Source organism: Paralichthys olivaceus, chromosome 4, assembly GCF_024713975.1.
Source record: "Paralichthys olivaceus isolate ysfri-2021 chromosome 4, ASM2471397v2, whole genome shotgun sequence".
Classification (NCBI taxonomy): domain Eukaryota; kingdom Metazoa; phylum Chordata; class Actinopteri; order Pleuronectiformes; family Paralichthyidae; genus Paralichthys; species Paralichthys olivaceus.
The window spans coordinates 14,388,118-14,410,399 of NC_091096.1; the positions used below are offsets into that span (position 1 = coordinate 14,388,118).

At 43.4% G+C, this 22,282-nt stretch overlaps 2 protein-coding genes and 1 long non-coding RNA gene across 3 annotated transcripts; 2 read left to right on the forward strand and 1 right to left on the reverse strand.

Annotated features, from left to right (window-relative positions):
* Positions 1-318: 318 nt before the first annotated feature.
* Positions 319-5,236, forward strand: LOC109638051 (arrestin domain-containing protein 3-like). The gene is made up of 6 exons (XM_020100831.2): positions 319-917; positions 996-1,056; positions 1,168-1,339; positions 1,506-1,593; positions 1,675-1,931; positions 2,889-5,236. The coding sequence occupies exons 1-6, from the start codon at positions 659-661 to the stop codon at positions 3,060-3,062; spliced, it is 1,011 nt and encodes a 336-aa protein (XP_019956390.2). The 5' UTR covers positions 319-658; the 3' UTR covers positions 3,063-5,236.
* A 1,315-nt stretch (positions 5,237-6,551) lies between these two features.
* LOC109646573 (piggyBac transposable element-derived protein 4-like) lies at positions 6,552-9,466 on the reverse strand. Its single transcript, XM_069523877.1, has one exon. It carries the CDS (start codon positions 9,024-9,026, stop codon positions 6,978-6,980), a length of 2,049 nt encoding a protein of 682 aa, XP_069379978.1. The 5' UTR covers positions 9,027-9,466; the 3' UTR covers positions 6,552-6,977.
* Positions 9,467-9,490: 24 nt separating this feature from the next.
* On the forward strand, positions 9,491-19,558 carry LOC138407487 (uncharacterized). Its single transcript, XR_011240905.1, has 3 exons — positions 9,491-12,252; positions 12,361-12,417; positions 13,115-19,558. It is a non-coding gene; the product is annotated as an uncharacterized lncRNA (long non-coding RNA).
* The last annotated feature ends 2,724 nt before the right edge of the window (positions 19,559-22,282 follow it).

Consider the following 22,282-nt stretch of genomic DNA (forward strand, 5'->3'; position numbering starts at 1 on the left):
TAATAAATATCAGAGACAGAGCAGGTCGTCCACTAACCAGAAGGTCGGGGGTTGATCCTCATCTCCCCCATTCTGAGCGCCAACCTGTCCTTGGGCAAGACACAGAACAGGCTCAAACAGTGTGAGTCATGTGTGATAGAGTAAGTGCTGCACATAGATGCACTGCATGCATGTGTGTGAATGGGTGAAAGGCAAAACTGTATGGTCAAGTGCTTTGAGTGGATTAGAAAATACTATATAAATACAGACCATTTCCTATAATGTACTTGATGAAGTGCTTACATAATGCTGTGGTGTTCTGTGACATGATTATTGATAGTAATGATTGAGGAATATGAATTTGCACACTGTTAGTCCACAATATCATTCTCAGAAGATGGAGCCTTGTTCAGGCTACATGGCTGTTGGCTAGAGTTACCTGTGTGAAAGTGACACCTGCAGCCCTCGATCACGTGGCGACATGTGACACAGATCCAGGTTCTGGAGAGGTCCACTGCTGCACTGGCCACAACATCCTTGAGCAGCAGCACAAGACTCCACTTCAGGTCAACTGTGGATCTATTCAAACCTGCATCCAGTAAATTTACAGGATTTATATTTCACATTATTTCCTGCGTGCTTTTGCTGCACCAACCTTTGCGAGGCCATTTATTTCACCATGACTGTGAAGCGTTTCACACTGGATTACAACAAGGTGAACGAACAAGGCACCTTCTCGCCAGGCGACGTCATCTCTGGAAAGGTGACCGTGGTGACCAACAAGGAAACCAAAGTGCAGTGTTTCCTGGTCAGAGCAAAAGGAAAAGCTGAGGTGACGTGGTGCGAACAAGAAGGAGAAACCACAGTGGTTCACAGCGACAAGAAGAAATACTTTTATTTCGAACACATTATACTCCAGGATAAAAACAAAGGAGATGGTTAGTACGGTCTCACTCAAAGTTTCTGAATTGAACAATAATCTTTATATTTAATTCATAAATGTCTCTTTTTCAAAGGTTCAGAAATCATTGGCCCTGGGAGAAACGTGTATCCTTTCACCTTTACGATTCCCGATAGGTGCGTATACTTATCTAACCTCACCCATTGAAATTTAATATAAATTTACCAGCTAGTGAGATGAAATCATTTCTCCTAATTATTTGGATGATTGTTATTATTTCCTCTCAGGGACATGCCATCGTCTTGTGAGGGGAAATGGGGCAAGATCGCCTATAGTTTACGAGCGCAGCTGACTCAGTCAATCTGGCTCGTCCACAAAACCAAGATGGAGTTTCCTTTCCTCACTAAGTCCGAGTTCCCCTTTGCCTCCAAATCAGAGATGCTAATCATTGGACTCAAGGTAAAATATATTTTTTTGTTAAACTTCAGAAAAATATATCTTCTATCCACTTGTTTCCAGTTAAATTTACAACACTTTAATAACTAGTATAAAATATTGTAAAAATGCAGCTAATGCCAGATCAAACTGTTGAATGTCCGACTCAAGACATGTCTTCATTTGTCAGGAGCAACAAAGTGCGACCATGATTTCATTTTACGGCTCTGGAAAGGTGACTGTGAATGTTACCTCTGAGAAAATGGGAGTGAAGCAAGGTAAACAGGTTTCCATAAGAACGCCCTGATATCTGTTTAGTGCTGTTACCTCAATCATAATGCTTGTTTTTTTTCCTTCAGGTGAGGCAATGGGGGTTTCTGTAGAAGTGCTCAACGACTCAGCGCGCACAGTAACACCCAAATTCTACCTCTGTGAGAAGCAGACCTTTGTTGCTCGGTCGAAAAGGACCGTGCACACAAACGACGTGCTCTTTGGGACAGGAGATTCTGTTATGGCCGAGACGAGTCACGTTGTTACTAAAGTTCTGAGTATCCCTCCACAGACGCCCCCCACCTTTTTCAACTGCTGCATGATGAAGCTCGAGTACAGACTCAAGGTACCAATTCGCTATGATGGGTTTATGACACTGTTGACACTGTCCCACAATCCATTAGTGATATATGCTAATTGTACTGCAGTATTCTGCATCACTGAGTCCAATATACATCAAGATCTATTTAATTTTATTCTACTGTTAGAATTGCATAAATCTTTGCACATAGTTATTACCTGGCATGTATAGACCTACATCGTCAATGTGAAAGGTTTGATGACGTCCTTTACCCCTACCTCCTTATGAGGGCGTGTCACCCACATCACCTCTCCACTTTCTATTGTTGTACTCCTTATAGGTACGTTACATTTCAGTCATTCAAGATTTTGTAGGTTTGCCTCTCTGTTATTGTTAAGTTTAGTCATTTCCTGTGTTTTGTCAGAATAAAGGATGAACGCCTCTTTAGAAATTCATGGTCCAGGCTTTAGCATATATACTGTAGCAAACTGTAATAATGGAATGCAAATGTTCACAACCTCAGTAAGCATGAGATCCTGTGGTGTCACATTTCTGCTGATGAGACTCTATGCAAAGAGAGAAACTCCTCTGACCCCAGGGACACTTTCAGATGCCATTAATGCACCTTTAGAAAATACACTTGGCTTGAATCTATAGTAAAGTGCCTGCAAAAACATTTCTGTGCAAGACATCTTGTGACAACAGCACCGCTTGGTGGCTGTGTGACGGGGTGAGACAGAGGAGTAGGAGTGGTCACAGGGGAGGCCCCTCAACATCTCCACACACTAATGAGAATGCATTCAGGGAAAAGTGTCACATTACAGTCCAACCTGTTCTGTATAACGATCGGCTCAACAGTGCTGTCAGTAAACGCTGGTTTAGTGACAGACACAACAAAGGAATCATACTGTTCAATGAAAACATTTTATCTTAAATGATTTAAATGAGCTGTATATGCATAAGCTGAAAGCTGCATTACAAATTGTGTTTCTTTGGTCACAGGTCACTCTCGATGTCCCGCTGGCAAGAGACCCGGAGATCAAACTTCCCCTGGTCATCCTGCAGGGTTCACTAAAGCCACATCAACAAAAACCAAAGAGATCCATCTGGTTCAGGAAGCTTCCTGGTTTAAAAGGATGTCTTGGATCAGGAGAGGGTGGCACACATGCCGTATGACATGGAGAGACTTCACTTAGAATAATAACAGTGTAAATCTGCCTGGTAGTGTGGATGTCTCTCGAAGAAGTTCAAACTACATCAAACTCCTGAGAATCTGCACCATGTTCTCTTGACCACTAGATAGAGACGTGCCACTAAATTGTGTGCCAGTAACAGCTGATTAATTTATGAGAGGATTTGAGCACTTTAATCAGAGTGCTGGCACCAAAATGCAAAATATACAAGAAGTAGCCTTAAGTTAAAGTCTTCAATTTAAAGCTATGCTTTAATGGATACATATAAGTACTATCATCTAAACAAGTTTCTCAAGTCCAAGTACTAATTTTTGGAAATTGTCCCCAATGACACATATTATTATATATTAGATCATTACTATGATGCCATCATGCATTTTTAGTCTTGTTAGAGTTTTTTTTAACAACTTTATTTTGGTATTTTGGTTCAATGGTTCCAGGGTCAGAGATCTCCAACGACTCATGAGATGATTAATGAGGTGGGGCAGCAGAAAAAACAAATCTCTGCTTTTCTGGGGTTTTCTCTATACTTTGCTTTTTGTTCAACATTGGAAAATGCTGAGCCTCAAGCCGTTTGTTAAATGAAACCATGTGAGAAGTTTAGATGGGAAATGTTTCAGCTAACAAATCACTGACATCTGAGCGTAACAAGGGACCCCGGCCAAAAAATCCTGGGCACCTCTGGTTAATCAATAAAAATGAATTGTATAGGTTAACTATTTAATTTATGTTTTCATTTTAATTTCAATTTGACTGTGAGTATAGGTTCACTAGACTGGTCAAATGTAGTGCAGAAGAAGCAGAAGCCTTTTGAGGGACTTTGGCTCAGGCAAAAGGGACCAGGGGGCCTGACATCAAAGTGCATGCTGTGCATTCACATATATAAAATAGGATTGTAACGTTTAACTCCCACCACCATCTTGGACACATCATATGCACATATTTAAATGTTTGAGTCTTCAACAAAACCTTTTGTCTGAAATCTAGTGACATGGTGCCTTGTTATGTGGTTTCTGACCATTGTGTTGATCAAAGAATTTTAGGGGGTTGTCACAATATTGTTATCGCTGTGGACTAACGTCATCAGTGGTCTTCTGGGGCCCCCCTCAGTTCGAAGGCCAACGCAATGGCGTGTTTTGCCCACCCTGTTGAAACAGCCCTGAATTTATAAGTAACATAAACAGGAAAAGTACTTAAAATTGTTCTGAACTATGGCATGTAAAAAAACAAAAAACCATATTGCTCAGGTGAAGGAACACTTCTATTAACACTAGTTAATGTGAACAGGTATGAACATTTTACATGTGAGAAGCCATTCATTGTCTCCTCACAATCGCAGCTGTCAGATCAAATATACACAGCAGCACAGAGACCAACAATGAATCAGTAAGAGCTGAGAATTAGATGTCATGGATGTCTCATGCTCATCCTTGTCCATGGACTAATTTTGCAGCAGAGCAAAGTATTGAACAAAGGAGCATTCATGACACTGACACTACATGTGTTGCCCAACAAGCGGCTCTTAAGTGAAAGCAGGCCCATGTTCTTGACGGAGACTCTGAGACTGTTCCCTACCCAGGAGGGGAAACATGTTGAGAGCTAAACATTTTATGGTTGGGATCCATCCTGGAAACATTAGATCTGGCTTTTGTGACACCACATACAGCACACCCACCTACCCAGGGAGAGAGAGAGGGAGAGAGAACATAAGGGTGTTTGGTTCTGACTCAGCGCAAACAGACATCATCATGGATTTCATCTTCGTCCCACGAAGCAGAGAAGGAAACCAACAATGTTTTTCACTCGACATAAATTATACAAAAGCACAAGAGTGACCAACAAAGCTTCAGATTCCACTGGGTGGGTGTATGTGTCCTCTGTGCTGCTGCTTGTGAGAACTGAAAATTAAAACTCATATTTCACTATTGACTTGTCAACATGTGTCATTTCAGTCTATCATAGAAATATCAAAGTGGAAACACATAAAGTGTAATTCAAGTAACATATGTCACAATATCTTGATCAGATTTGAATTCATAAATGATTGTAACTAATATATTTGACAGTAAAGTCCGTGTATGGGAAAAAGAAAGACAGCCACTGACACAATGTGGTTTCATACAGATTTAACTAATCCATCCTCCTTCATCTGCACGAAGACGTCTGCAGAGCAGCAGTGTGCCTCATGTTCTTCGGTTAAACAGAACAGAGAACTATGAGCGTGGTTTGGTGAGATGCAGAAAACAGTGGGACAGATTCCCATAATTCCCCCAGAATCCCTCACAGCAGCAGTTTGGTTCGCCCTCGGCTGCAGTCATGTTCATGGCCGTGCTGTACGCAGAGCCTGCCTGGTAACTCGTCTGGCTCTGCGTACAGTGTGCAGGCTGTAAGCCAGCCAGCTCCCTACACACACACACACACACACACACACACACACACACACACACACACACACAGAACCTTGCTTGGTTTTGGAGTAGGGAGGTGTGGCCTCTGGCACTCTCCCTCCCACCTCTGTAGCCAGAGCCAGTACCATGACAACCATGCGGGCCTGCTGGCGACTCCCTGTCTTCATCGGCCACGGTTGCCATAGCAACTCCCCATGGGGCTCCCGCAGATCAGCGGGACGGGCGTCCAGTTGACTAACCCTCTCCCAGCTGGGGAACGGCTGAGGGAGAGTGAGGGAGTGGAGTGAAGGGGGAAGGAGGGAGGGCGCATGTGTGTGTGTGTGTGTGTGCGTGTCTGTGTGTGTGTGTGTGTGTGTGTGTGTGTATGTGTGCGTGCATGCATGTGTGACTGTGTAGGATGGCACAGCAGAGCCGGAGGAGGGAGGAGAGAAAGGAGGCCTCAGAAGGAGACACAGGAGACGGCTAGTCTGATGTGCTGAAGCAGCCTCTCTCCGTCTACATGCAGCCTTTAGATTTCCATCCTTAAAACGGAGTGGACAGAGAAGCTTTGACAAAAACACACAACGCTGGGTTTAGCAGTCGCCACAAATCATTTCTTGATCCCGTTCTCCTGGGAGAGCAGTGACAGCTTTGATCCTGGACTCACTCTAACCCATCAGTCACAGAGACTCTGCTCCTAGAAAATTGTCTTTCTGTCATCACGCTTCCATTCTCCAAACATGCCAGTAACAAGTAAGGCTCTTTGGGTTTGGACTCTGTGTAATAGGGCCACAGATGGCTCTGTGTCTGTAGTGCGGTTGGAGAAAGAAATGGCATCACTAGGTCCGCTGGCTGCACAGCACTGAGGGGCTTTTTCTACTCTCTAATTGCTCCAAGCTGTGTCCCTTTGAAGGCCCAGAGACGCAGAGATTTTCATGTGTCTCTGGGTGAAGGAGCAACAAGCTACCAGAGATGAACCCATTTTAAACCACTGTAAATCCATTTAATACTCAGATCTCATTAACATTGTTTATCCTCTTTAATATCAACAATGATGATGTGATCCAGGGAAATAAAAGAGGTGATTCTGTTCAGTTCATCATAGTGAAGTTTTTATTCTGGAAAAGGAGAGATAAACTTCCCATAATAAACATTTTCTGGTCTACTGTAAGTGCAGAAAAGTTTGTTTTTCTTCTTTTTTCATATAAAATACTTAACATGTTTTAAACGTATAAAAAAAGTGACACAAGGCAGTTCCATCAGTGTTACAGAGGGCGAGTAGCCAAAACATTCTAAACCTCATCAAATAATCTACAGTTTCTCAGTTTATTTTCTCTAGTATACGTGCAGTAATATTTCTATCCTAAAACTAGCTCTACATAAAGTGTGACTATGTTGTGCACTTGTAGTGGTGACCTTTGGAATTACAAAGTCTTTTACTGTTTTAAAAAATCCCTTGAAACAAATAGTTTGATTACACAAAGGATAGAAAAAGAAAAAACCCATCAGTTTTATTTATGAAATTCAGAGAAGCATCCTCCCCTGCATAGGTGGACGTTGCATATCTTGCAGCCGAACACACTTTCGTGTCGCAGTCCCTTGTTGGTGCAGTTCCTGCAGCGGCGAGATCGCTCTGACATGCGCTCCAGGCGGTGTCCGTACTCTATGGGTGAATCTGCGTGTCTCTTGCGTGCTGCCCGCTCCATGCCCCTTGCCCCTTGGTAGTCTCCAATCAGCTGCTGTGCCAGGCGCACCCGGAAGTGCCGCTGGGTGAACTGCTTGCCGTTGAAGCCTGCCGGAGGGCTGCCCCCCCTGCTCTCCCTCAGGATGACGTATGCATTGACAATGCACAGGTTCACGTAGAACCACAGGAAGTAGCGCCACCACTTCTTACAGGGCCGGCCGACCTGGTAGCATTCCCTCAGCTGGTCGCACAGGTCCACTCCCCTCATGTTCTCCTGGTACAGCAGCAGGGGCAGAGGTCGGGGTACACCGAAGGACAAACCTGAGCTGTCCATGCTGTCACTCTCCCCCTCCCCATCTACCTCATGCTGCTGCCGACCTGGACTGATACCCACAATCCCTGGAGCAGAATTGGTGGAAAGGCAGCTGACCATCTTGACATCCCGTGTCACCGTGGCAACCAGGTTGCCACGCTGGCACTGGTAAAACTCTCCCTGGGCCAGCTTTCCGACGTTACGGGGCCTGAGGACTTCTGGGTAACCTTTGCGCCCTGGCTGTGTGGGCCCGCATGCATAAAGTCCATCCCTCAGCAGCCTCTGGAGGAGGGGCACGGAGGTGAAGAAGCTGTCCATGAAGAGGTGGTGATACTGACCCTCCAGGCCACGCACTAGGGAGGCCACCACCCTGTAGCCCAGAGAGGCCGCTGCCTCATCTTCACTGGGGTTGCCTACGTAGATCTTGGCCCGGTGGCAGTAGCCTGAGCGAGAGTCACACAGCATCCACACTGTCAGCCCCTTCCTCAGGGGCTTGGAGGGCATGTACTGGGTGGGGGAGAAGCGTCCCTTCATGACAATGGCACACTTGTCTATGGTCAAACAGCGATTGGGTGTATATGAATCCCACATGGTGTTTTCCACCACATCGAGGAGAGGCCTGATTTTGAAGAGGCCGTCGTAGCCACGCTCCCCTCGCACAGGCTCCGACTCACGGTCACACAGCTGCAGGTACTGGGTGAGTTTCTCAAAGCGCCTGGCTGTCATTGTCTTTTTAAAACCTGCGTTGCCTATGAAAATGTCACTGGCCCAGTACATGCCTGTGTCAGGCAGCTGATTGATGCCCATGAGGATGTTCAGACCCACGTAGGCCTTCATCTCCCTCACATCAGTGGGGTGCCAGTGGGGGTCTGACTTCCCGCTCCTCCTTTGCCGATAGAGGGCGTAATTGTTTGTTTGTTCTACCATGTGTTCAAAAAGAGAATCTGGGAAGAGTATCCGGAAATAGTCACGGGTGTCAGCATCGTCCCCCAGCGAGTGCTGCGGGCCGCTGACGGCGGAGAACGGCTCGATCGCGATGACCTGGTCCGGTTCGCCCCAGAAGTCCGGAGACGTGCAGTCCTCGTCCGAGTCATCGTCGAGGCGGAAAAAGCCCCTGCGCTCCTCCTCCTCCAAATCCGAGAAATCGATATCGGAGTCGTTTGAGGTGGTGTCGGAGCAGTTTGTGGAGGTAGAATAATAACAGTCCTCCGCGTACTCCTCCTCGTCGTGCTTGATCCCGTTACTGCCGGTGACTAAAATTATGTTGCAGCCGCCTCCCGCGATCAAGCTGGCGGCGTCCGCAGCCTCCGCCGCCGCCGCGGCCGACGTGAATCCATTCTCCCCTTCCTCCTCTCCAGCACCGTCCTCCTCCTCCTCCTGCTCCTCCCGCTCTCCGTCTTCTTCCTCGTCCGAGTCCGGCTTTCTGTACGGAATCTCAAACCACTTCACATCGGCCGAAAGATTCAGCGGCGAGTCTTGACTGTCGCACACGCCGCCACTTTCTGTGTCCGCGCTAGTTTCCAAAATAGTAAAAAGCTCTCTCCCTTTTCTTGCCGTCGCCATGTCGGGGTATTAAAGTGCCCCTGCATGAGTTTTTTATGGGTATTCCTCCACTAATCGCAGAAATATGCTCGTCCCAAATGAACTGATGTGCACTTAACTGCAGCCTCCTCTCGAAAACTTGCCCGGTCGTGGACCTATGCGGCGTCTATAAGCTGGATCCTCATTGTTTCCGCTCCTGGCTTTTTCTGCTCTTTGAGGCGCAGTGTGGCCGCAGACGTCAGAAGCTGCATGCATGTCCTGCTTTGTAGGGCGTTTTGCGACTGCAGCTGGTGGGGTTGCTAGTTCGCTCGGCTGGCAGATGGCCGCTCGCTGTTCTAATGCCCGCTGGCATTCAACACTATCAATATGCCGGATACCCATCTCTGAGGCCGCGGAGATACACAAACCACTGCGTAAAATATACCAAAACATCAAACCCGTGTACTGTCACTCAGCTGTGATGTGTGTGTGTGGGGGGGGGGGGGGGGGGGGCGTTCATGTAGCATCTACACGCAGCTCACACACTGCACATACCCATCACACACTATATCTCCCCAGATATATGTTGTTTTAAAGTTTATAACAGCTTTCAGAGATGCGTAAAGACGCACACGGTGTGTTCATAACGCACATGATGGATGTCGCCACATCACACAGGACGCCCTGTTCATCCCTGTGACTACACACTGAACCCCAGGCAGAGAAGTAGCTTGTTCATTCATAAACATGCTTCTTCCCTCTGACAGGTTCCTACATGAATCTGAAGCCCTATAGGCTATTGTGGAATTAGGGACCTCCCTCTATTTTATGAATGTGGGCAGATATACTCTTGTGTTTTACTCCAGAACTGAGGTTGACGAGCTCTCCCCTGATGAGATTGATTTGAGCCTCTGCAGGTTGTGCCCTCAGAGCTTTTTTAAATTCTATGCTACAGCGTGTTTTCATTAAGCTTTCATTTCCTCTGTGAATATTCACAACAACAAAAAAGAGCAGCATGGCTGTAAAAGTTGCCCACAGAAACCATGTTTATCATTATCAGCTTCACTATGTGCATGATATTATCGTAGTTTTGCTTTTGACCTGTCGCCATAACATGTATTTAATAGTTAATGGCGGAATAAACAGCCCACCTGTTATTCCTTACCTTTATTTTGCAGTGTTCAGGTGTAACATGATAATTAGAAGGAAATATGAAATTCTGGGTCAAAATCCAAGATGTGTGTTACAATATCCCAACATCACTGAACTGCAAATGATTTGTCATATGTTTTGTCCTTTGAGTGTCATCGTGTTATCAGCTTTATAAACAATACTCAGTTGTACTGCAACAGAAGGCGGTTCATGTAAAACAAGACCCTTGGCTATGATTTAAAGGCAACATAACTCTGGTCATGGATTCTTTGCTGGTTTGGTAGCAGACGAGTAAAATCAGGTCTTCTTATATGGGAGGGGGGATGGGCTACAGGAAGAGTCCTTTCCAAATTCTTTTAGCTATGGCCGGAGTCTACATGGCTGGCTGAGCACTGGGTTGCTGCCCCTGGGCCCTGCAGCGGAGGCACGATTTATGCGTCCTTCCTCACTGGCTTATTGCACAGATTCTCAGTGGTATCATATTGCCTGTCTGAGCTACGGGGCCTTGCTGTTTCTATCTGCAGAGGAGGGATTGGAGCTGTATTAGCCGCCTGCACACTGGGAACCAGTATGCTGAGAAACAGTGGAAAGTGAGAGAGGCTGTGGACCTCCACTATCCAACCCAAAAATAGAAGTAAGGAAAAAAAACGTCTCACTCCAGCGTTTCCAGGCCCCTGGAGCAGAGTACTGCAGCAGACCCCTCAGAGACTCCCGCGGTGGGGTGGAGAGACGCCGACCAATGGGGGCTCAGGCGTTCAGTGTGTGTGTGCGCGTCTGTGGTTATCTGTGTATGTGTGTCGGTGCGGCTAAGTCAGCTCCTCCACAGCTCAGATCCCTCTCATGGATGAGTTCAGAGATGGTTTCTGTGTGCGTGCACGTGTGTGTATGTGTGTGTGCGTCTGCCAGCATGTGAGCAAATGGTGCAACCACTGCAGCCTCTGCTAAAGACAGACCAATCCTACTCTCTGTCATTCCCTGATACTGTATGCCGTATGTGTGTGTGTGTGGCGTTGAGGGGCTTATTAATAGTGATGTTCTACTACTGCCAACGGCATTCTCAGTCTCAGCAGATGTGATTGGAATTAAAAAGCAAATCCTAGTCACTGTGTCGAGTGTGTTTGTACCTAACTCAGTTAAAACATGTGGTCACAGCCCTTCACGTATTTGGTCAAACTGATGTGAACTTAGCAGGAGTGTATTTCCAGATCAACTGTGACTGTTCTTGAACTGCTGTGCTTTTCCTGACATGTTCACAACCTTTTCTTCCTCTTCTCCTCTGAAGTGTCTCCTTGTCAGGAACTCATCGTCCACTCTGTCCTGCTGTACATTTAAAAACCTTGTTACCTCCACACATCCTCCATGTGACATGTAATACTGACCTTGAGAAACTCACCTGGTTGCCCCCTCCCCTCAGCCAACAGTGGTACAGTGCCCTCTGGTGGTATTTGGAGCGAAGTGAGTACTACAAATGAAATGACAGAGTAAAGTACTGTGTATTTTATTTTCATTGTCCTATTGATAAGTATCATATGCCTTGGTATATGATGCAATACATTGGTATATTCAATACTGAAGGCTTAGGTCATGTATGCCATAAAGCACAGATATCTTTTGCTACATACAAGTGCATGTTTTAAATATTGAGAACACTACGGATCTAGTCACACTATCCTAAAATGAGATGCAATGACAATTAATGTTTATTTTTGGATAAACTCAATTAATAACTTGTTTGGTTATAAAAATAATGATAAATACATCACTATATGTTATTATACTAAAATCATATATATAGTGATATATCCAGATATAATGCACTTCTATGATATTAGTGTGCTATTGTCTACACTTTGAAATAAAGCAGCTGAAGAACTTTATTTACAAGCCACCACTAGATGGAGGTATAAGACTGAATACAGAGGGAGGAGGACAGAGTCTTTATCATACTCAAAATCATGTTTTCTGTTTTGTTCTCTGAGCAGAGCAGTGGATTCAGAAGTTTTAAAAAGAGGATACCTCTGTGTTTCACATAACCTCCACAGATCTGACTTCTTGGCTCGTGGTCGTCGGACCATGTGCTCCTCATTACACTTCGTGTGCTGGAGCAGAACAGACAGTGAGGCCTTGGTTCTGGTCTCAGCATATTCTCAGGGCATCAGCTGGTTCTAAAGCCCAATTCAGAATGCAACATATGCTAATTATCACAATAATGAATTTCTTTCAGGCATCAAACTCTCATCAAATGGCTTCAGGTTGTTTTCTCCTGTGATCATTAACTCAGGTAAGAATGTCTACATGCTCACAGATTATTCTTTATATACGTAATATTGTCTAAACTGCTCAGAAAGGAAACACAATTTATAATTGTAAATGATACTTTGTGTTACTGAAGCTTCAATAGTGGTAGTGTGAGTACCTCCACCAAGGCCCCACAGTCCCGTTATGAAACCACATTTCAATTCACTAGATATGGATTTTTATTTAGATCTGCTCAAAATTGCTCAACATTATAACCATCAGTCCCCTAAATACATTTGATTTTTTTCATCAAGTTCCTTGAATTATTCTAAAAGAAGTAAAAATGCCCCCGACCTCACAATAGTTAAAGAATTTGCCCCCTGTTCTGGATCTGCACCAAAATGTAATGGTTGCTTCCTTGACCAATACCACATCCTTTCCACCAACATTCGTAGAAATCCGTCAAATCATTTTTTGTTTAATATCCTGCTCACAAACCAAAAAATTACAACACATGAAAACATTACCTCCTTGGCTGAGGTAAAAGTCCACTTAACATTAATGCTTGTGATCGTTATCAAATTAATAATAATTTAAAAGTATTACATTGTTGTTTATTACAGGATAAAAGATTAGGAGAAAATATCTACCCACTCAGGAAACTTAACATTTCAAAATTTCAAGAAGTGCTGTTGTTATTATTGGGGAATCTCCCTATGTCGTCTCTAACTCTGGTACAGAACATGGGTGTTGTTCCTGCCGTCATGTGACCCAACACCCAGCGACATTCCCACAGTGACGCATTGAAGACCACAAAACACAGCCCATTTGGGGATTGCGCAAAAAAATGATGACCGGAACCATTTTCAGACGGTAATAAACTAACACAACAATTGTTTTGAAGAATGTTTCACTAATCCTCAAACATATGTCAATAATTCCCGCCACCCTTTGTATGCATCCATGGGAATCTTGAGCGTCACAGTTGGTTTGAAATGTAGTTATTGTTCTGTATGTGGGACACTTGATGCAGGGAGCTGATCACTGGCTGATCCCCTCCAGTTCTATGCTCTGTTTTTATTATTAACAATAAATCATCTGATTGCGTCGCAGTCGCCTAGATTACAAGAACTGTTTACATGTTGACAATAATTGGATCCAAATGGTCTGGATGGGAAACACATCAAGCAGTGAATTATAATGGTTGTTGCGCACAATCAGTTTTCTCAGTAACAAACAATGTATTCGGAGGACTGCGCCATCCATGGATCATTCACAGTGTATTTATCAAACAGCTTCAAACAGCACAAAGCAAAGGCTGTAGAACACGTGTCTGTAGAGGCAGCTGCTAAATGATCAGTGCAATTTTTTTCACATCTGAATCCTGTTGGTTAATGTTTCCCTCCTGTTGATTGTGTTTTTCAGTGTCATGTAGACACACACAGATTTAGGGAGTGATCATCAAAATCTTTATTCATAAGCCGATATCTGAGTCATTCAGGGAAAGCGTTTCTGCCTTGCTCTTCAAAAGCTGATGACGAATTCATTTCCCACCACTGGGCCCACATGATGCAATCACAATGTTGTGTGAACCGTTCATTCTATTGTAATTTTGAAATGACCCCCAGCCAAAATTTGACTTGCAGGAGCTTGAATGTAAGATTTTGCTACAAGCCAGAAGAGCCACAGTTAAGTACAATTGCTTTAAGTTATGTTTTGAATTTTCTTGTTTTTCTGACATCATCTTATAGCTCTTGAAAACCATTCAAATCACAACTGCTGAGTATTTGCATTTGGGATCGGCTCCACCAAATACCAGTAACCAATTGCATGGTCTGCAATGGGAAGTATAGAAAACCACCCGAGCTGCTACTTCATGCCCACCCCCTATGTAAAAGAAGAGTAATACTCAAGGAGGATTGTAAATGTCCTTGTGTCTTTCTTCCTCCTCTGAAGAGTAAATCAATAGATTCTGTGGTCCAGTTAATGCCACCCCCCTCACATTGGGGCAGCGCAGGGAGGAAGGGACCACATATGGACCTTGTTACCCTCCCTGACGCACACTTCAGGTCACAGAGCGAGGGAGGTGCGGGGCGGTGCGCGTGAGTGTGGGACAGCTACACTCAGCGTAATCGTGCAACAACCACCACTCTTCTGAAGTCATATATCTGGGTACTTACCACTGTAATTGTTACCTCCCATTGGTTAGAACCTAGGGGGTATGGGCCACATGTGTGGATGTTTTTGTATTGTTTTATACCGATCAGTGTAGCCCAAAGTGGAAGGCTGTGGAGGAGGAGATGAGTTTCAACAAGAACATTTGACTGTGAAAAATACAAGATAACCTTAATTCAAAAGGTTTACATTCAGCTAACAGAAGGACAAGAGAGTGCACTCTTTTAAAAGGAATTGACAAATGAACAGACGTCTGAATCTGAACCCAAACATTCTCAAGACTCCAGCAAACAAAAAATGAGAAAAGTAAAAATATTTCAAAGAGAGAAACATCAGTCTCAAGTGTTTGGACTGAGAACAAACTATTCTGTTAGTTTTCTATAAATCAAAGTGGATGATTATTTTCCCCAGTTATCTGCAGAGTTGGAGCAGAGGGAGGAACACGTGCATATGGCATTATTTGTTTCAAACTGTCAAGCAACACTTCCACAAGAGAAAAATGACATTTTGGGATGTTTTTCATGTCCCTCAAACTTAGTTAGTTAGATGGATTATGGTAAAACCACTCAACCGATTTCCATGAAATTTTGTGGAGAGGCTAAGAATGACCCACAAAAGATTAAACCGATTAAATTTAGGTGGAGTTCCAGATCAGGATTTATTGTTTTAATTGTCTTTAACATTGTGAGACAGGACAATTTTAAATGATCCATTGACCTTGATGTAAAAAGATCTGACATGTTTATTGAACTGATATTTATGTGTTTGTGGAATTTGGTTGCAGACCCACATTTATACGTGGTTTCATGAGGGGACTCATGGACATGTGTGTTGTGGTTGCCACTCTAGCCTCTAGAAAGTTACGCTGTGAGTTGACGATCTAACAGATACAAATGTGGTTGTTTCATATATGAGCATAGAACTACTTGACATGGCTCACCAAGAGACCATGATGCTCGAGGCATTGCTAGTCTTTGAATATGACTTAAGTAAAGACACATATTTTCCCTGCTTGCTGTTGCGTCAAAGCCAGGAGCAGGGAGGCCTGTTGCTGCAAGACCTCATCACCCTCTCTCAGCCTGAGTCATGTCTGAGAGAGCAGGAGGAGACAGAGGAGCTTTTGTAGCTCTCTCACATCCAACATCTAAACAACTGGCTCATCTTATTTCACTGGAGCATATCAACTTTTAGATGAATGATGCTCCTCAGTGATCACGCGTTTGAGTTTTAGACAATAACAATGATTGGTCCTAGGATGTCAATTGACATAGGACATACACTCCGACCAGCCAGCAGGTGGCAATCAAGGTATTTTAGCTTCACTTTCGGGGGCTGTCACTTTGTCGATCTTAATGCACAGTTTGTGGTTGTGTGTGAAAGAGGAACTAAGTGTTATTTCGGTCTTCACCAGTGTTCCCTTATAAGTACAAACCAGGAAGCCTTCATGAAGTCTTCTTTACTTTTCTTTTCTTATCAGAACATTAACGTGTTTTCTTTGAGTATTTCAAACACTCAGCTTTTCTCATACTTCCTTCACAAGCTTATTGTCAGAGTTGCTTAGGAGCCTGAAACACACAGACTGACCTGTGACCCATGCAGTTCACTCAGTATCTGTTAATTTGCAATAAAAACATCCCAGGGGAGAGCTGTATCTGACAAGTTTCAGTAATTATAAATTATATAGTCATGCTTCTTACTCTTAGGCCTAAAAATGATGATATCGCTTTAACAAAATTAACTGCATATGAGGTTATACAGGACGCCATGTTATAAATACATCATTTTTGTTTTCTCCCAGGAAGTTCTTATCAATCCTGCCATTTCTTGACATTTTCACAGTGTGAGCAAGTCTTTGTGGGAAGAGAGGTGAAATGAATAAGAAATAAATTCACAGTTTAAATTGTAGCTGATTACTCATTCTCTTGCTTAAGTGTGATCTGACAGACACACGTTGAAAGTTCCTGTTGAGAGGATTCATTGTGTGGGTCATTTTTTCAATAAACAGTCTGAGGAAATAAAGCTGTCACCATTGAAGGTCCATGTAGATATAGCATTGCATGTAATGATTAGACTAATTACATAAGTTTGCGCCTTTAGATTGTGATAAGACTGTAATTTCTTTTAATCATAGCCTAATCAATTAAATTTCAATTACCAAAGTATGGCTGAAGAATAAGGCCACAGTCACAGATGAATGCAGGCGAATGTCACAGGTCAAAGATCACCAAGGTTGAACTCCACGTGAATCCGCTGTGGAGTTGCTTTGTCGCGGCAAATGTATTATTCGCTCGCACAGATTGGAAGTTACACAAGAACATAGGTTACAATGCAACATTCACATATAAATAAAAAATAGTTAGGAGAAACTACATTATTTTCCAAGTAAATGAGAGTAACAGCCGTTTATCCTCTTTCTTTTTTGGAACATTCAATGTATAAAAATCACAGCCAATAGGTTACATCCTCATCACCATCATCATTGCTGCCAGACGATGACTCAAAGGTTGCGAGAGTCAATGAGTCGACCGGTTGTCTGCCTCCCCTTGAGCTTTGTCTTTGATTCTCTTCAGTTTGTCTTCATCTTATAGGTCCTGCAGGTATGAGTACAAGGAGATACCCCTCTATCATCCCCTGCTTGTCATTGAAACCCTATAAACAATTCTTCTGCCGACAAACAAACATCCTCAGCGAAGCACGAGTGTTGTTGCTCAACAGAGAGGATTGCTATTTTTATTGCACAGCTCTGAATCCTGTGGTTGGCTGAGTGTGAAAATGATGCATTTGTGGTCCTGTTTTGTTACATCACAGCAGTTTCCATCGTTCGGACAAAAAGCTTTTACTGTGAACTGAACTGGTGTGCCAAACGAAATGTGGTTGTACGATAGATAAAAACAAACAACACACTTTCAGAGTTATCAGTAGTATTTATTTTCTGTTCAAGTTTGCATTTGTCCAATCTAGATGTTTACACTCTGAATCCCTGCAGACCGACTGCATTGTGTGCAGCCTCTGATACAACACGTTAGCTGCTATGGATCATGTTATTATTTCCCAATCTGAGAGTTACACCCACAAGTGTGACGCCAATGTGCATCTGACAGAATCGTCAAACTGATGATTTCAAGCTAGTCGCCATGTTTACGATGGCAGCATGTGTCGAACCACAGCTCTGTGAGTAGCACTGCTGTCATATCTGTTAGTGTGACAGCATCTGCCTGGTGCTGTCTACAACTTGGGGGTATCAATACTATGCTTTACTCCAAACTTAATAATTGCATTATCTGTTTTCATGGAGACTAATAAATTAGATGAGGCGCTTCAAGTCCTTCAAAATCAGAGCAGTAGGAGACAGAGAGAAATGTGTCACTGCAGAGAGGATTAGAGGCCAACGAAGTGAGTTATTGTTATGTGGGAGAGTCAAGATAAATCAAGGATGTTTACAGAGTCTTCTGGTCAAACAAGGAATAGTCTATGGTCTTGCACTGTGATCATTAACAGTGACTGTAATAGACTCCCTGTAGTGATGGTTGAGGTTTCCTTAAGTGCATGAGCCAGGAGTTAATATAGGTCTTTACAATGGTGATGATTAGGTATTATTCAGTACATACCAGTGCATAGGGGCCAAAGACCACAAGTTGCACCACATTGCACACACTCATAGACATATTAAAGTCCATGAACGATTTCATGGGAATGTTAATAAAAAAACATTGATTTGGATCCACACCAAGTTTCCTGAGAATCCGTTAGGTCGTTTTTTTGCGTAATCCTGTGACTAACAGAGAAACACACACACATGAAAAGCACAAACCTCCTTGTTGGGTGCACCCGCTCATCCTAAAGTGCTACAGATGAGGTGCATCACTCGGTTGGATCATAATGTAATGAAATTGATTAGATATCAACGTAAAATGTGGACAGATGTTAAAAATATACAGAGAATGGCCAAATGACTGTAACCCAGGACTGTGACATCATGTTTTGCTAACAAGGGCAAAGTGCTATAAAAATACTAATCAGATGCCAGCAATCACAATGTGCTGTTTAAGACTTGATTGGTGGAAAAAAAAAGCTTTTGACAGACTCTCATTATTCCAGAGGGGCGTTCAGAGAGTGCAAACCCATGCCAAGGCTGATTTGATGCTTTATTTATTGAGAAACTTATGAAAATGTTGAAAACTCAATTTTGTTATGTTAATTAAAGAAAGTGAAAAAAAAAACAAACCTGGATACGCCTGTTTATCTAGATAGGGTTTCTCACTCAAGCCACACCCTTCCACATAATTTCATGGAAATCTACAGTTGGTTAGAAAAGTGACAGAAAAAACAAACAAATAAATGGGATTGAAAACACAATTTCCTTGCAGGAGGCAATAAGCCCTTTCTTTCAAACTTGAAAACTCCCTATTGACATGTGGAAGAACAGGTGTGAGCATGCTCAGGCATGTATTGAATGTTTAACCATGAAACCTCAGTGTGCATGCTTGCGTGAGTGGGTGCACAGTCAAGAGTTTAGTTGCATACGTTGATCAGATACCTGTATATGAGTAAGTGCAGGGTGTATGTGAATCTGTACAGTGACTCACTGCGCTGCTGACGTCTGATATTGCCGTTCATCGTCAGCAGGCTTCACTCAACGGTACAATACCAGCTGTTCCAGTGTGAGTGTTGTTCCATCAACTGCACGGTTCCTATGGCAGCTCTGAGGGATGAAGTAAAGTTGTGCGTGGCCCAGTTCATGTCTGGAAACCTGCCCTTGCTGGACTTGAGCGACCATCTCATCGGCCAAAATGGAAACAGTCCTCGCTCTTCCTGGAAGTGATAGAGGACATGTTCACACTGCGCACTCACAGGACTTCGTACATGGAAAAAAGTGACTAACTGAATGCATTTTGGAATATTGTCAATTATACACAATATAACACTGTGACAAAGCTTTAAAACTCCTGCAAGGCCCAGAATTATGGGGCTGTGATTCATATCAAGGAGTCTTCAGACTGAAAGCAAAGCAATTTTCATTTTGATTTATTTGTATACATTTTTACCACTGGAGTGTTTTTTCAGTCTGTGTTCATTGGCCACAAATATGCAGTCTTTGTTCTCCAGAGACAGGGACATTACAGACATTAGCTGTTAGCACTGGCGAACAACATATTCCTCTCTGTGCATACACAAAGTGGGTATTATAATATTGTGCAGGTTTTTCACTCAAGTTTAAACAGTTGCGGCTCCTGCAAAAAACAACAGCAACTTTACTTAACATGAGTAAATAAGGACATTCCTGTTATAAAGCCTTCTGTATTCTATTCTCCACTATCAGTAGAAGTTGGTGGTATGAGTAAAATGTATAAATATATAAGAACTAAGTAAGATAGTGTCACTGGTAATAATCCCATTAATTATTTACAATAAAAGCCTGGAACCAATCCCAGACATTGGTCGAGGGGCGGGGTACACCCTGGACAAGTCGCCAGCATATCAGGGACAACATACAAAGAGAAAACCAACCAATGACAATCACAGATGTGATCAATTTAGAGTCTCTAATTAACTTAACCTCAAACTGGAGTGTAGGAGGAATCTGGAGTACCTGGAGAAAACCCACACTGACACAGGTAGGACATACAAACCTTAAACACAGGCTAAGTGCATCCTAAACTGAAGCTAAACTGGTTTTGATCTTTTGAACACACTTCCTTGTAAAATCATCATCAATTACTGATAAGAAAATGACTCATTCAAGGGTGCCCACACATTCTCATGGGTATCTGTGCCAAACATGGGTGTGTTCATCAAACAGTTCACACCGTTCACAGTCAAACAAACCCAATGTGGCTTTGATGCTGATAATTGTTAAATGAAAACAATTATAATGATTATAATGCTTATTATAAGCTCCAGAGGAGCCTGTAATGTTGGGGTTTGAGATTGTTTGGCTCAAACACAGTAGATGCAGAGACCAGGTAAAAGGTTTTAACATTATTGCACAACCTTACAAAATGTGTGAATCCTTTGACAAAGGAGTGGGACAGGATGGGACACAACCTGCAGGGCAAGGGCAGGTAATGGCACGGAAGCTTTTAATCCGTTACTGTTTTGTGACCAACCTGTGTGTTTCTACTGATTACTGCATTAAGAAATGTGGACACAAATTTTCACAATAGAGCTAAAATCACTAAGTCATCCCCATCCTCTCATTTGCTTGGCAGTCAAATTTCAAGTGTTTTGTGTCTAAATTTTAACTTGAAATCCATTTCCACCACTGACAGAACCTCCAGCGGCACTGACCTGGAGCACTCTAGCTTTGTTTAACGGCCTTGTTACGCAGAGACAACTCCTGCCTCGGGCTAATGAGCATGGAGTGGGGTGTCCTCTGGCTGCGGATGCCACCTTCAAAGGAGGCACGTAGGACCCCAGTTCCTGAGGCCGCAGGGAGCTGTCTAAGTCTAAACATTTCTCTTGTTACCATAAATTATCTGGTAAAAAATTACACATGGAAGGAGTTAGAGTGACCCAGAGGCCTGAGTGACAGGACGAGACTACACAAGCAAGTGTTTGAACTATCCAATGTCCATTATAGCGTCATTTACACGCACTATCGTTGAGCCTGCCACCGACCAAGACTTGCCCCACATGAAGGATATTGGTGCATTTCAGCTGGCGACTAAATTCTTGTCGCTTGTTTCCTTGGGCGGCAGAAAACAAAGGTTCCATGTTCCTAATGAGGAAGTGAGGACAGAACAAAGGCTTCACAGTATGGGCGTGATGTCAAGCATTTTTAATCTATCATGCTGTAGCCTCTGTGATCCTCCACATCTTTAGAGGAGTTTGGGTTTGTGGCTGAAACTGCAAGCCGACCACAAGAGAGAGGCTGCCCTCCTAGGTACCAGTAAACAACGAAACCACACGCTTTTAAATAAATAACCAGCTAAAGAGGAAAATATGGGGTCATTGGGAGGTTGATCACTGGAATACACCAGTGGTATAATAAGGACTAATCCACTCTCCCCATGTATTGAATGCTTCCCTCCCCTTCTTCCATCTCCCTGTCATTATCTCCCTCATTTTCTCACTATCCCTTTGCAGCTCCCTCCATTCGTCTTTATTCCCTCCACATGCAGAGTCAGCGCAGTGATTCAAGCAGACTCTACTGAAGATTTAAAGGGTCGAGGTCTGTTTGGACACCTCTGGTTCGCTCAGCGGGACGTGGTGGACACTTTATTGGCCTGATTTACTTTGAAGTCCTCAAAACGACAGCAAGAGACTCCACTTTGTGATCAAAGGGGAAAGAGATGAGTAAATGAAAGTTATATGTTTTGAATAAGGGCAGTGGTTAGCACTGTCGCCTCACAGCAAGACGGCTCCTAGTTCAAATCTCTTCTACCTCACTTTCTGGGTGGGGTTTGCATGCTCGAAAAAACATCTAAACAAAATTAAGTTCTCACCTGCGTTTGATCGATTTTTACCTACGCCCATAGCGGGGAATTTATATACATTTTTTTACACGTGGCACAACCAGCTTGGCGCAGGACTCTAGGTTAAGTTAATTGAGACTCTATGTTGACTTTAGCTATGTGAGTTTGAATGGTTTGTCTCTATATGTTGGCCCCATGATACGCTAGCAAGTCGTCTAGGGTGTTCTACCTCTCACCCATGTGAGCTGGGATTGGCTCCAGCTCCAAACCTTGGCCCTCAAAGGATAAGTGAAATAGATAATGGACAAATTAATGTTT